We start from the raw sequence: 15590 nt of genomic DNA on the forward strand, positions 1-15590 counted from the left end.
AATTCTAATTCAATAATTGCTATTTGATGAAAAAGTCATACTAATTCGAAAGACATTAGACACGAACCAGTTGATAAATATTAAGTTGCAAACTAAAAGCTCAACTGCTCAGTAACCATTCTAGTTCAGGAACTGTTATTTGATGAAGTCATACTATGGTAGTGCGAAAGAGACTAGACTTGCACCAGTTGCTAAATAACCAACTGCAAAATAAAAGCTTGACGGCTCAGTAGATATTCTAGTTTAGGAGCTGCTATTTGATGAAAAAGTCATACTAATCAGAAAGAGACTAGACTTGCACCAGTTGCTAAATAACCAGATGCAAAATAAAAGCTTGACGGCTCAGTAGATATTCTAGTTAAGGAACTGCTATGTGATGAAAAAGTCATACTAGTTCGAAAGAGACTAGACTGAAACCAGTTGTAGAATCTGGTTGTAAATTGCCAAAATTTTTCGTAAGTAATGTATTTAATACTAACATTAAAAAAAATAAAAATATAAATATATTAAAAACCCAAAAATATTTCACTTTGAAGAAGTCAAACCCAAATTTGGCCTATTTTGCCTAGCTGCGTCGTAAGACAGCAACTTTACCTAAACTAACCTCATTCGAATGAGTCGACAACTTAAAGGTTAGTGAAAGCATTTCAAGAAACTGCTTTTGTCGAGGACAGAAAAAGGACTAGCAGACCAACAACTGGACGTTCTGTTGAGATTGTTGCTGCTGCAGTGACCATCGATGTCGATATCTCGACATTCTCAACAATTAGGCATTCATGAATTGACTGTTTGGCGGATTTTATCAATAGACGTGCTCATGGTGACCGTTTAAACGATGTAATTTTTTACATATAAATGTTCAGAACCGATTTTTTTTAAATACAATAGTAAAACCAGAAGGAGTCTTAATTTGTAAATGTTATTTTAAAACAACATCGGTGCGCCTCTTTTAACTCTATAGTTAAAATAAAAAGAAAATGTTGCCTGCTTATAGGCGTATAACACTAGAAATTATAGATTGTATTCTAATAGCATTCCAACTGGGTCTTTCACTGCCATTGTTAAAATTGGTATGCAAGAATCTTGTACCTACATGTGTGGGTATCCGTGTGGATGTGTATATTATATCATACATGCGTACATATATCCGAGCTGAATGAGTTGGCAGGTTATTTCGTATTTGTTAAGCACTAAGTGTTCGCTTATAGCATTTTGGGAAACATTTATGCCCACTTAAGTTATGATACCACACAAGCACATTCTCGCACACACAAGCACTGCGTAGACTCCTGCTACACGAACACAATTCATTATCGTTGCTCTATGGTGAATAACGAAATGAGTGCTGAGCGCGCCCTAAGTAGTTGATTATGGCTAATGTGCTGTTAAAGTGTTACCATTGTGCCGTAAATGTACGGCTACGTACGGCTATACTGCATAGGGTGTTTGGAATAGTTAATAAAACCGACAAATTATTTTGATTTGACTTGACACATAGGCAGATATGTGAGATAAGCCATAAAGGATTTGCGCATACACATACACATATTAAATGATGAAAGGATAACAGCTTAATTTGGGGTAAACGCTTCGTTCATAAAATATTTACGAAATTATCGCATACTTATCACGTTGTGTGAGGATATATGTATGAATTTATTATTACATTCACCAATTACACAAACAAACATTTAGAAAGGAATAACTGAACAACCAACTCCAAAACCTCAATTGTGGTTTTCAAATCTTTGTTTAATCTCTGGCTTATTTAACCTGGTTCATATTTCAATTATTTTTATAGGCGTTAATTTTTATTACTTGCGTGGAAATTGTGACTTTTATGATTATTGCTTTCTGATGTAATAAAACGATGTGTTTTTAAGTGATTTGTACTGCTTGCATTTCTACCCTTTTGCCTGGGTATACGGCCGAGCTCCTCCTCCTATTTGTGGTGTGCGTCTTGATATTTTACGATACGGCATATACAAGGTGAAGTCCAAAATAAACCAGTCTGAGCTAAAATATAAATGACAGGAGCTTTGTTCGGATAACTTCGAGTTTATTTATTCAAAATAGTTCCCTTCAGCCTCGATACACTGTTTTGCGGAATCTAAAAACTTTTCGAAAGAGTTTTTTTTCAAGTCACTGACCGGAATGTCCTTCAGGATGTCGGTACAAGCCTTTTGGATGGTTTTTGCGGACGCAAAACATTTTCCTTTTATGGCCAAATACACTTTTCCGAATAGGTAAAAGTCACTGAGAGACATATTAGGCGATTGCGGTGAGTGATTGATGGTTAAAATTCTATTTATAGTCAAAAAATCAGTCATAAGAGTGGATTGATGAAATGATGCATTATCATGCAATAAGCTTCCTTCTTCGCGGCATTCAGGGTAAATTCGACGAATGCGTTGCAACAAACGCTTCAAAACGCCAAACGATTTGGTCCGTTAGCATGAACTGCTTGTGGACAATTCTCTTGTAATCGTAAAAAAAATGAGCATCGACTTGATTTTTGACTTCTCCAAACGCAATTTTTTAGATGCTGGCTCGTCTGGGCCTTCCATTCGGTACTTTGACGCTTAGTTTTAGGTTTTCCTTGGAAACACCTCGTTTCATCACCACTTACAATGTTGTAAAGGAAGTTCTAGTCTTTTCTTGTCTCTTTAATGAGGTCTTTCGAATGTTGAATTCTGAGCAATTTTTGGTCCTCAATTAACTTGTGGAGAATGAAACGTGCACAGACCTTTCGTAAGCTCAAGTGACCAGTTAAAAGGCGATAAATCGATTTTTCGGAGACATTCATCTTCGGTGCTATGAATTTCAACAATGATTTCGGTTCAGTTTTGAAGATTTACGAACAATTTCGATAGACTTTTCGGTGATTACTGATTTTGGCCCGTATGTTCATTGTCATTTATGTCCTCACAATCACCTCTGAAACATGTAAGCCACGGCACGAGAACTCTGGCACGAGATAGACAATCATCGCCATCAACTTTTTTCATCAATTCAAACGTTTAACCGATGACCGTTTGTACCGATGACACAAACCTACTGACACTTTAGACGCAATAACTTCGCTTCCACATAAATAGGTTATATCTTCAATAACATTCGTACAATACCTCCCCCTTTTTTGTATTATTTAGGAAGTAAGAAAGCTTTTTAACAAAGTAATAAAGATTCAGGTCGACATAATTTGATATTAAATTTGTATAAAGCTCGAGGGGCGAAAACTAAGAAACGATGTTTCTAACTGACTGATGGGATTAAGGACTCAGTCTTGCGTTGCTTTCGTTAATATATTTTGATTTCTGATAGGGCAGGTGATTAGCCTACCACTTTTTTTATTGATTATTTATTTAATTCCTTCTCTTTTACGAATTATTTGTGTGTGTCGCTCTGAACTAAGTAAATAATATTCAAAATCTATTTATTTACAAACATTTTGATAAATAATTTTTTTAAGAAAAGGCTGGTTGAATTTTTACTGAATTTAAGGGAATTAAAATAAAAAAAAATAAATAATTGATGCGTGCACTTCTTTCAGCAGTTTGGCTAAGTTCCTGCTCCTTGGTGGTGTGCGTCTTAATATTTTTCCACAATATACTTTTCACTATACTTTTATGCCGCCACCGAACGGCCGATGGTTTTTAATGGCGAAAATATACTCGAAAGTTTGTCTTTGCCTGACGAGAGGTGATAGCTATTAGAAAAAAAGGTGTTTTTGTCATTTGATGTTTCCTGACAGAGGTGTCGTGTTCAGGCATTACCGAATGGGCAACATGTACCAACCTTTTCAGCTGCAGTAGCCCATAAGCAATTTTGCTACATATATTTAGATATAATTTTTCATGGTTTGCGGCATGCCCACTATTACCGAATGCCAGATGATAATAATAATAATTTAGTTTCTTAGGTGTGGCCAATGGCCGACACTTCGACTTAAACGATCGTTTGTGTCCTAGTACATGTTTTAGAAGTAGCTAATACTAGTCCTATCGACTGGCACTGGTTGGTAGAGATACTGTCTGAATGACACATCCCAGACTCAATTAGTAGAACCCCTGCCGTTACTTAGTCAAATAGTCTTGGTTTGCCTACAAATCTGCCTATGTCGCCTATTTTCTTTCCTGCAATTCCTACCATATTTCTCATTGAGAATTCATCCAGCATTCTATGTCGTAGAGCACTCAGACTTGGGCACTCACATAAATTGTGAATTACTGTTTCGTTAAATCAACATCTTGCAACGTTCACATCTATCGTTGTACGTTGTACCTCATCTTCCTTTCACATAACATAGTCTGCCAAAGGCCAGTGACTAATTATTGTTGACGTAATTCTGATGGAGGATGGTTCCATGTGTAGAAGTCCACGCAAGTGGGGAAAGTTACTGATCGCCATTCACTTGGGAGTGGCCAGGACGATTCTTCTACATATGGTTCAAGCAGCTTACAACGTCCGGGATTAGCCCACGTATCCTCTGGTTAGCTTCCGAACACCCGTTCGGGAGTGAGCTAAAGTGAGAAGGCGAAGCATCCCAGCATAGCTGGTTGTGCCCTGGGTTTGGGACCCGCCACTTAAAAAACCCCCCCAATGAAAACAGCAACAAAGCCTCGGATGAGAACTTCCAACACTGATGACGACCCCTGCAAACGAAATAAGGAATACGATTTGAGGGCATGCACCTGGAATGTCCGGTCCCTTAATGGGGAAGGTGCCTCTGCCCGGCTGGTTGATGTTCTCGTGAGAGTAAAGGCTGACATCACTGCCATCCAAGAGATGCGATGGACGGGGCAAGGTAAGAAAAACATAGGACCTTGCGACGTCTACTACAGCTGCCATGTAAAGGAGCGCAAATTCGGTGTCGGATTTGTTGTGGGAGAGAGACTTCGTCGCCAAGTACTGTCGTTCACTCCGGTGGACGAGCGTCTCGCAACAATCCGCATCAAAGCGCGATTTTTTAATATCTCGCTAATTTGCGCCCACGCCCCGACGGAAGAGAAGGACGATGCGACCAAGGATTCTTTCTATGAGCGCTTGGAACGTTCCTATGAGCGCTGCCCCCGCCACGACATAAAAATCGTGCTTGGCGACTTCAACGCCAGGGTGGGCAAGGAGGGAATTTTTGGTCCCACAGTCGGAAAATTCAGCCTACACAACGAAACATCCGGTAACGGATAGAGGCTGATCGATTTCGCCGGGGCCCGAAACATGGTAGTCTGCAGCACCAGATTCCAGCATAAAAAGATACACCAAGCTACCTGGCTGTCTCCTGATCGAAAAACGCGAAACCAGATCGATCATGTTGTGATAGATGGAAGACACGCTTCTAGTGTATTAGATGTACGTACGATCCGAGGACCCAACATCGACTCGGATCATTACCTTGTTGCAGCCAAACTGCGCACACGCCTCTGTGCAGCAAAAAACGTACATCTACCTACGCAAAGAATGTTCGACATCGAAAAGCTGCAATCACAACAGACAGCCAGAAGATTCGCCACTCGACTCTCACTCCTGCTCTCGGAGAGCACTGCCCAACACACCGGCATGCGCGAGCAATGGAGCAACATTTCTCGTTCCCTACGTACCGCCGCCGAAGAAGAAATCGGATTCCGGCGAGCCCGAAAAAACAATTGGTACGACGAGGAATGTCATGCTGCCGCCGAAAGAAAAGATGCCGCCTATAGAGCCACGCTGCGATCGGGCGCAACGCGAGCCATGTGGGATCGCTACAGAGAGCTGAAAAAGGAAGAGAGACGTATTATCCGACAGAAGAAACGAGAGGCCGAAATACGTGAGTGCGAGGAGCTTGAGATGCTGGCCAATAGGAACAACGCCCGAAAATTTTACCAGAAAGTTCGGCGGCTTGCAGAAGGTTTTAAGACCGGGGCGTTGTCCTGTAAGAACAAAGACGGCGATCTGGTGACTGACGTACAGAGCAATCTTAAATTATGGAGGGAACACTTCTCGAACCTGTTAAACGGTGACAGCTGCGCATGTCATAGAGAATGTGAAGATCCCGATACCCCAATCGTTGACGACGGAATTGTCGTTCCGTTACCCGACCATGACGAGGTGAGAATAGCAATATCACGGCTAAAGAACAACAAAGCCGCGGGCGCCGACGGACTGCCGGCTGAGCTATTCAAACATGGCGGCGAGGAGCTGGTAAGGTGCATGCATCAGCTCCTATGCAGAATATGGTCGGATGAAAGCATGCCTGCCGATTGGAATTTAAGTGTGCTCTGCCCAATCCACAAGAAGGGCGATCCTGCAATTTGTGCCAATTACCGCGGGATTAGTCTTCTAAATATCGCCTATAAGGTTCTAGCGAGCGTATTGTGTGAAAGGCTGAAGCCCACCGTCAACCAACTGATTGGACCTTATCAGTGTGGCTTCAGACCTGGAAAGTCTACCATCGACCAAATATTCACGATACGCCAAATCTTGGAAAAGACCAATGAAAGGAGAATCGACACACACCATCTTTTCGTCGACTTCAAAGCTGCATTCGACAGTACGAAAAGGAGTTACCTGTATGCCGCCATGTCTGAATTTGGTATCCCCGCAAAACTAATACGGCTATGTAAGATGACGTTGCTCAACACCAGCAGCGCCGTCAGAATTGGGAAGGACCTCTCCGAGCCGTTTGATACCAAACGAGGTTTCAGACAGGGTGACTCGCTGTCGTGTGACTTCTTTAACCTGATGTTGGAGAGCATCGTACGAGCCGCAGAACTTAATCGCTCAGGCACAATTTTTTATAAGAGCGTACAATTGCTGGCGTATGCCGATGATATTGACATCATCGGCCTTAACAACCGCGCTGTTAGTTCTGCCTTCTCCAAACTGGATAAAGAGGCAAAGCGAATGGGTTTGGTGGTGAACGAGGACAAAACGAAGTACCTCCTGTCTTCAAACAAACAGTCGGCGCACTCGCGTATCGGCACCCACGTCACTGTTGACAGTTATAATTTTGAGGTTGTAAAAGACTTCGTGTATTTAGGAACCAGCATTAACACCAATAACAATGTCAGCCTTGAAATCCAACGTAGAATCTCTCTTGCCAACAAGTGCTACTTTGGACTAAGTAGGCAATTGAGCAGTAAAGTCCTCTCTCGACGAACAAAACTAACACTCTACAAGACTCTCATCATGCCCGTCCTAACGTATGGCGCAGAAGCTTGGACGATGACAACATCCGATGAAGCGACGCTTGGAGTGTTCGAGAGAAAGATTCTGCGTAAGATTTTTGGACCTTTGCACGTTGGCAACGGCGAATATCGCAGACGATGGAACGATGAGCTGTATGAGCTTTACGACGACATAGACATAGCGCAGCGAATAAAGATCCAGCGGCTTCGTTGGCTGGGTCATGTCGTCCGAATGGATACAAACGCTCCGGCTTTGAAAGTATTCGATGCGGTACCAGCTGGTGGTAGCAGAGGAAGAGGAAGGCCTCCTCTGCGTTGGAAAGATCAGGTGGAGAAGGACTTGGCTTCACTTGGTGTGTCCAATTGGCGCCGGTTAGCACGAGAAAGAAACGACTGGCGCGCTTTGTTAATCTCGGCCAAAATCGCGTAAGCGGTTATCGCGCCAATTAAGAAGAAGAATTCTGAGTATGTCTGCTCGTGGCTTTCTTAGCAACTCGTCAGTTCTGGATTTGTTGGAAATGGGCCACATTTGTTTAGTTATTTTGCAAGTATCAGAGTTAGTCCATCTGGCAAAAGTCTGTTTCTGGAATTCAAGAAGAAAATCTCCCTTGTGCAGACGCTTTGGGCGCGGCCCACTGCCACCTGTTCGGATACTCTAACCATCCTAGCATTCCAACTGGCACTAAATTTATTACATCAGGTTCTATTTATCCTATATGTTACCTGCCTCAGGCTGAGAATAGGTTGAAAACCAAATTCTTTCAGTAAATTTTACACCTTGCGGACAAATTTGAGATTATCTGCAACAGGAGTATTCTTGATTTCATTCGGATCCATTTGATCTCGATGAAAGATGTGTAGTCTTGACTTTGCCAAGGCAATATAGTTGCACACGAAACGCTCGGAGGTTTCATGATTCTCCATAATCAGTCTGCAATCTGTCTCATTCCCAATGTGAATTTTTGAGAGATGGTAATTTATGTAATAGTAACCTACTAAGTAAACCTACTATTTTCCTAATGTCTACTTAACGCATGTTTTGCAGTTTCCCATTGTAGGTAAAAGGTCTTATAATCCTTTTGGCTTCTTGTGTGACTTTCCATTGGGTAATTCTTTAAGTATCTTCCCAATTATTCACCCTGCATTTGGCTTCAGCCCAGTTGATACTACGGTATGGTTCTTGACTGCGAAAATCTGGTACCGACCACGCCGCAGCGAGTTCATCAGCAATTTCATTGCCTTTTATTCCAGAATGACCCGAAATCCAGTTTTGTTACACAAAATTGGCTTAGGTGCTTAAGGCATTAGTACACTAGTTTCGATTTCACAGAATGGGAAGTTAGTGCTATTAATGTAGCTTGACCGTCCGCGTATACGAGTACATCTATATGTCCACCCTTGTTGCCCTTTATTCCCGCAAAGATTGAAATTGCTTGAACTTCAGCCTGAGGGACGCCAGGCCATTACCTCTTGGGTTCGGAAATTTTGGTGTTTGAAATAGATTCCAGCACCGACACCAGTATTTGTTTTGAAGACGTCTGTGAACCATTCGAGACTTCTGAAATCGATCCAACGTCCTCCCAGTTGCCATTCATCGCGGTCTGATGTTATGATTTCAAACCATAGTACAAGTTATATTCTATAATATATCTGTTGTGATGTTTGTATGACCAAAGTCTGGAAGATCTTCCCAAGTAAGATTTGTATTTTTAATACAATTCTGGTTGTACAATTTTTAAGCAAAATATGCGGTGGGGATAGTTCTACTATAGCTTCTATAGCAACGGTTGAGCAGCTGTTTATGGCGCCAGTTATTACCAAGCAGGCTCTCTTCTGAAAACGACTGAGTAGTTCTAATTGTTTAGTGCTTACTTGATTGGCTTTCAGCCGCCAAACAAGGGAGGCATACGTAAAGATCGATCTCCAAGGAATAATTTTTTTGTTCTGTCATGAAGGCTTATATCTCTCTAGGCTCTATAGGATTTTTATATTATCAATTTTATTAGACGTTTATGCCAGATGATATAAGCAAATTCCTTTAAATGAGTTTCCATTACGCACAACTGTTCCTTTTTCGAGGTGTAAAAGGAATCAAAAGCCTCTCAAGCTTAAACATGATATGATTACGAAAAATAACTCTAATTGTTGACCATTTTTTTCTATGGTATATTAAGTTACGGCGGCCGCTGTAGCCGAATGGGTTGGTGCGTGATTACCATTCGGAATTCACAGAGAGAGCGCATGTTCGAATCTCGGTGAAACACCAAAATTAAGAAAAAGTTTTTTCTAATAGCGGTCGCCCCTCGGCAGGCAATGGCAAACCTCTGAGTGTATTTCTGCCTTAAAACGGCTCCTCATAAAAAATATTTGCCGTTCGGAATCGGCTTAAAACTGTAGGTCCCTCCATTTGTGAAACAACATCAAGACGCACGCCACAAATAGCAGGAGGAGCTCAGCCAAACCCCCAAAAAGAGTATACTCGCCACTTATATATATATATATATATATATATATATATATATATATATATTAAGTGCAAACAAGATAATTAAGTTTTCGATAGAAATCACTCATATAACCTTCATGACTTTTATCGCTCAAACCTGGCTGTTGAATCCAATTTTGGAGCACTTTTCCACAATATTCGACCATATGCAATGGTTAGCGCATCGGCCATTGAGATTCAAATCATGAAGAGAGCCCAGTTTACTCTCATTGTCCAATGTCTTTTTTTTAACCTCACATGAATTAGGTAAGGCTGTTAAATCACAACTTCTTGTAGACCAATTTCTTGATATGACCCAACTGCAAAACTTTTCTCGCAATAATTCGGTTGTCTTACGTGCGTTTAGTTGAAACCGAATGTTTCTTCCGATTTCGGTAATGAAAAGCTGGGTATCATTGATCTATGCCGCTCTCCATTGAGAAAGATAGTAACACCAGCTTCACCTAACTTAAAACACACCAAACCACCATTTTGGGGGAATATATTGGTTACTTGCGAATAAATAGTGGGATTTCTTCGTATCAAAACCGATAGTGATTTTCGTCTATGAGGAAATGGGAGTACGCCAAATAATTTTCATTTCAATTGTATCATATCTACAATCATATCACAGATCCCTACAGTTGGAATTTACTCTATACATGCTTTGTTCGTCCAAATAGCATAATGCTGCATTTATTTGGAGACCTCATCATAATTTCGCTTTTTATAAAACTAAGCAAATTGTTTCATTCATTCAAAAAATGTTCCTTTAATATGCCCTTCCTTCCTCAAATATCTCCACTCGCATTCCTCCATATAAATCTCGCCCCTTTTTGAGTAACTTTAAAACCCTCGAAAGCAGCAGGATTACTCTTTCCGTGTCTCTTGTGCATGACTTGGTGAGTGGTGTAACCGATTGCCCTGCGTTACTGCCAGCTATCCAATTTCTTATTCCTGCGAGAACACTCATCTTAGTTTTCCTTTTTACTTTAAGACGAACTACGGAAGAAATGCCCCATTAGTGCTTTCACTTGGAGAACTCAAAGTGATTTCGAATTCTATTATGCTTGATTTTTCTTTGCCTAAAAATGTGTTTTCTAAGTTAGTGAATACAATTTAAATAAGTACTTTCTGCACTTTAGATCTAAGTTATCGGTTATCATTCTGTAAGAAGCTTTGTAGTTTATTGACTTTTGAAATAAACATAAAAAACTCCCTAGTTGGGGAAACAAACGAAGACAAATCACGCGACATTAAATGTGAGTAAAACATCGCTGTGAACCATATCACGCTTCAGGAAAAACCCTTAATTTTATGGACGAAGTGGCTCTCAGGGCATCTCCGGATGTGGTTTTGTAATGAGTGTAGCCTGTAGTGCTGAAATATTTTCCTTACGTATTTTTGGGAAATTCTCTCAAGAGAAAAGTCAATTCGACATACCTTTTCGAGTATAGGTTTTATATTCTCATTCAGTATATTAAGGCTTTAAGCAAAATTCAATCTTTTTTTTCATTTTGAAGGATGAATACTTCTCTTGATTTTATGTACAAGTATTTTAATGCACAAAAGTTGTCGCAACAATTTTGAGGTTAGTTTACCTTTTAGAAAGGTTGATATAGTAATTTATTCTTAAGGAACTATACCTGACAGAAACCTATATGAACGATATTTATTTCCATTTACCTTAATACTTTTGATTACTTATTCATTTCGACTTCATTCATTAACTCACCTTATACGATCCCAAATCTTGCACAACACACGTGAGAAATGCTTCACGCCCGACAGACGCTGTTACATTCACGATTGGAAAACTGAATTTGGGATCCGCTGAAAGAGAATAAGGGAAAGAATTAAACAAATGTGTAAATATTAAAAAAAGAAATATATATATTTTAAAAATATATAAATATATATAGTCTGTGTAAGAAGAAAATAACCTGCTGCGTAATAGTCCCACTCAAGGGCTAAGACGCCAGTGCTAACTCAGGTTAGTGTAGTTCAAAGCTTTCCCGTAAACGCAATCAAATAAAAATGAGTGAGAGGTACGCGAAACTTTTTGAGGCGGTATTTTTATGCACGCATTTGAAAGAGCCGAAATTATCTTACGCCACGACTGCAAAAGTGATAAAAAATCAAAAAAGTTTGTTGTGATGTGGAATCAGCGGTATAAGGTGTACAATAGTTGATCACTTTTCCGAGCGCGGCTTGAAGAGAGAAGGTTCATTCAATCTTTGAACATGTCGACCGAGGAGAAAGTGCCCTGTGCCCCACTAGCATAGATATATTTTTACAGTGAGACAACTAACAAGTTTTTCATAAATTTAGTTTAATAACAGCATCAGTTTGACGCTATACATCCAAAAGCAAAGTAGTTAGAACTCAAATTTTTGATTACCGTTACTATTATTACGAGGAAGGGACTTAGCACTGCCATCTGGTTCTGCCACTTTCATGGATTCAAAGCCTTTCTCTGAATCCATATTCTTCCTCAATATATTTTAGTATTTTATTGAGCTGTATTTCCTCCTCTGCTAAAATATGTCTACAAAGGTGCTTTTCTCGCTTATGCATCAGTGCGACGCTAGCACATCTTTCGTGGTTTCATCTTCCTCTCTACAGAACCTTTCATCCTGTTTTCTTTTACAAAATCCATTAGAGTTCATTCCTGAAATGAAAATGAAAATGATAATTCAATCTACACTGCCTTGCTAGAACTCCCCTGATTATTATAAAATTATTCTATTTTGATTCCATACAATCTTTAAATCGGTTTCGGTTAAAGCTACCTAACATTGATTTAGATTGCAATAAACCTGGTTGATTGTCCCAGTATGAGTTTTGCCTTTCCTCTATTTCCTGAGTGAGAGAGGAGAAAATATCCTTTCCTCGGACACAAAGTGGCTCTGAACTTATAAATGAGTAGGTCGTGGCCTTTCGAATCATTGATGTACAGCCTATCAATTCTATGAGAAATATTCTCGATACCACAACTTACAAAATGAATTTAAAGTCAGCGATTTTTCCTATCTCTCATTATGCGCATGATACTTATATTCTATCAAAAAAGTACAGGAAATTGTTTAATAAAACGCAAAATAATTGTTTAATCATAAACATTTATTTTGTCTCCTTCAAAATTAGCTCAATTCGAAGCAATTCACATATTCCAACTATTAGTCCAGTCATCACAACACCTTTTAAACTCGTTTCAACAGATCTTCTTCAGCTCCTTCAGCGAATTCTCCTTAATGGCCTCTATCGACTCAAAGCGGCGTCCGCGGAGTGGCAATTTAAGTTTTGGGAAAAGGAAAAAGTCATAGGGGCTAAATCCGGTGAATAAGTTTGTTATTCGATGATATTTGTTGACCTTTTTGGTCAAAAAAGTGTTCAGTGTTTTCTTACCACGAATTGGGTCGTTTCTTACGCATAATTTCGAAACAATTTTCTTTATTTACCGTAGAACCACTTGGAACGAATTCCGAGATTCCGGGTGCTTAACACCATGACAAGCAAACGAGTAGCACGACTTTTACTTTTGACCGACTTTGACGTGGTTTTTTGGATTTCGGCTCATGTGGACAGCGCCATTCAACTGCCTGTTGACTGGTTTGCATGTCAAACTCATATACTGACAAACCTGTTATGATGTGCTGGATAAACGTTTGGTCCGAATTCACTTGCTCAAGCATGTCTTCAGCCACCTTCTTTCGATGAAGTTTTTGATAGAAATTCAACTCTCTTTGAACGTGTCGAGCAGCAAAGCGCCTTGGCGTCTCATGCCCAATTGATGATGTAAAATGTTGCGAATTGATTTGTGAGATACGCTAAGGTCACGATATACTTCTCTCATACTCTCAAACAAAATGATGGTTTGATGGTTTCCCAGCACCATTTCCTTCACTTTATCGACGTTTTCATCCGTTGAAGTCGTTGATGGGCGATCAGATCGGGGCAAATCTTCCACGATTTCTCGACACTCTGCAGAAGCCTTATACCACTCGTTGACACGTGTTTTTGATAAAGCACGCTCAAAACACAAAATTTAAGACAAATTCTTTGTTTTATCCATAGTAAAAATAGCAGAGCACACCTGCGGTTGACTGATATAATTAAATGCCAAAAACAAGCTAATTGACAGATCACGCTAAAACTCTGCGACTCTATATGGGATAGTTGTGAAAAGATATTTTTTTGATAAAATGTATATGAAGGAATATGCGAGTATATCTGCTAAAAATTTGCTTGCTAGAAGTCTCCCGGGGGATGGTAGAGAGATAGAACACTATTGAAACATTGAAAATTTCACTAAGGCATCGACATTTGGAAGCGTGATTGGGGAGGACACTCGGGATATATTATTTCGCATGCTAGTGTCGAATGAATTTCTATAAAAACTATTGTTTTAACCTGAATTAAACAAAAAAGAACAACATCAAAGCCTAAAACTTGATAGACATTTTACATAGCAACGCAATTTATTATACTTGTTTTATTTTCTTATTAAATTATTCTAATGAAATAAATATTTACTCGACTTTTAATTCTATTTTTCCCCGTACTTACTTATCACATCGGCAGCAGTCTCAATTAAGTTGAAATCATTCTTGTGGCACATAAATATCAAAACGAATAATAAACCGGCCGCTGGTTGCGTCAATAGTTTTGTAAAATGTATTGCTCGTATCGGTCGCATTGCGTTTTATTTATTCTTATCTCGAATATTTGTTTACAATTATTTTCATTGATTAAAATTTATTTTTAAATTTCGCATACAGATGCAATGCATATTTTTGCATTAAAATGCTCAGTTTATTTTATATACAATCAACTTCTTTATTGCAAAACTCCGCAGTTGTTGAAAATAGTTGCTGAAATGAGATAAAGAAATTAATTTTATTATTATACATTTTAATTATATGCGCAGTTAATAAATTATTTTGCTTGTGAATAACAATAATTATAATAGTACACAACAACAAAACTAATTTTTGAAAAATCGCTTTATTTTATTTCACCTGCCTCTAGGCACTTGGTGTATGTATTATGACATTAATAGGCACGCAGTTTGTTTTAAAATAAGGCGTAGGCAGAGGCTGTCAACCCAATTTTTCCGGACACTTTCCGATTTTATGTTTAAATTCTTTTGAAATTTGGTATAATAAAAATAGTGTAATAGAGTCAAATCACGGTTTGTGGGCGCACAACTCTCGCCACCGTCCTGGCGGTTGTAAAGGTTAGAGTTTACAAATTTGAATTAATCAGCGGATTGGCTGACGTAAGCGGGGTCATGACAACGATTTGCTTATGAAACAACTGAGATTATGCTGGTGATATACGAAAAATATGTTCCTTCGTTGCCGTCTGAACAACGATTAATTGGATGAATACGTGAATACGTGTGACATGATAGCCAAGCCTGGTAACCTGTCATCCTTGTAGTGCAAAGAGATATTTGTGCTCTATAAATCTGGTATATTATATTTTTAATATATTATTATTCCCACGCCACTCTCCCCCCCGCATACCGCGCGAGGCGGGGTCCATTTTCACCGAGCACGACGGCAGTTTCGTGCTGCAAGTCGTGTCGGCACTTTTTTTTTGTGTTATGTTTTGTATTATTTTATTAATATTTATGTCAGTGTTTATTTATTTATGTCAATGTTTTTCTAATAATGTGGCATGTTTTTAAAATGACTGCTTTTTGTATCTTATGATGTATAATTGGGTTGATGTTGAGTTCTTTTAAGTTTTTAATAAATGTTTTGTGGAGTATTCCAGTTGCTGAAATCACAAATGGAATTGTTTTTACAGTTTTTTGTTTCTATTATTATTATTATTATTATTATTATTATTATATAGAGTTACTCCATCTCGGTAGGGTTCGCAACTACCGGAGATAACATGTGTCCCGGATATCGGTATCAAGGGACAAT

The 15590-nt window shown here is 39.2% G+C and overlaps 1 protein-coding gene across 4 annotated transcripts in view; it reads right to left on the bottom strand.

Moving 5' to 3' along the window:
* LOC129248448 (limbic system-associated membrane protein) overlaps positions 1-14519 on the bottom strand; it is a 104557-nt gene extending 90038 nt beyond the window's left edge. For all 4 annotated transcript variants that reach the window (XM_054888001.1, XM_054887999.1, XM_054888000.1 and 1 more), the window contains exons 1-2: positions 14221-14519; positions 11387-11484 (exon numbers count right to left, since the gene is read on the bottom strand). In XM_054888001.1, the coding sequence (XP_054743976.1) occupies positions 11387-11484; positions 14221-14350 (228 nt within the window). In that variant the 5' untranslated portion in view covers positions 14351-14519. The remainder of the gene's footprint in view (positions 1-11386; positions 11485-14220) is intronic.
* Between the last annotated feature and the right edge of the window lie 1071 nt (positions 14520-15590).

Source organism: Anastrepha obliqua, chromosome 5 (genome assembly GCF_027943255.1).
Source record: "Anastrepha obliqua isolate idAnaObli1 chromosome 5, idAnaObli1_1.0, whole genome shotgun sequence".
NCBI classification, from domain to species: Eukaryota; Metazoa; Arthropoda; class Insecta; order Diptera; family Tephritidae; genus Anastrepha; species Anastrepha obliqua.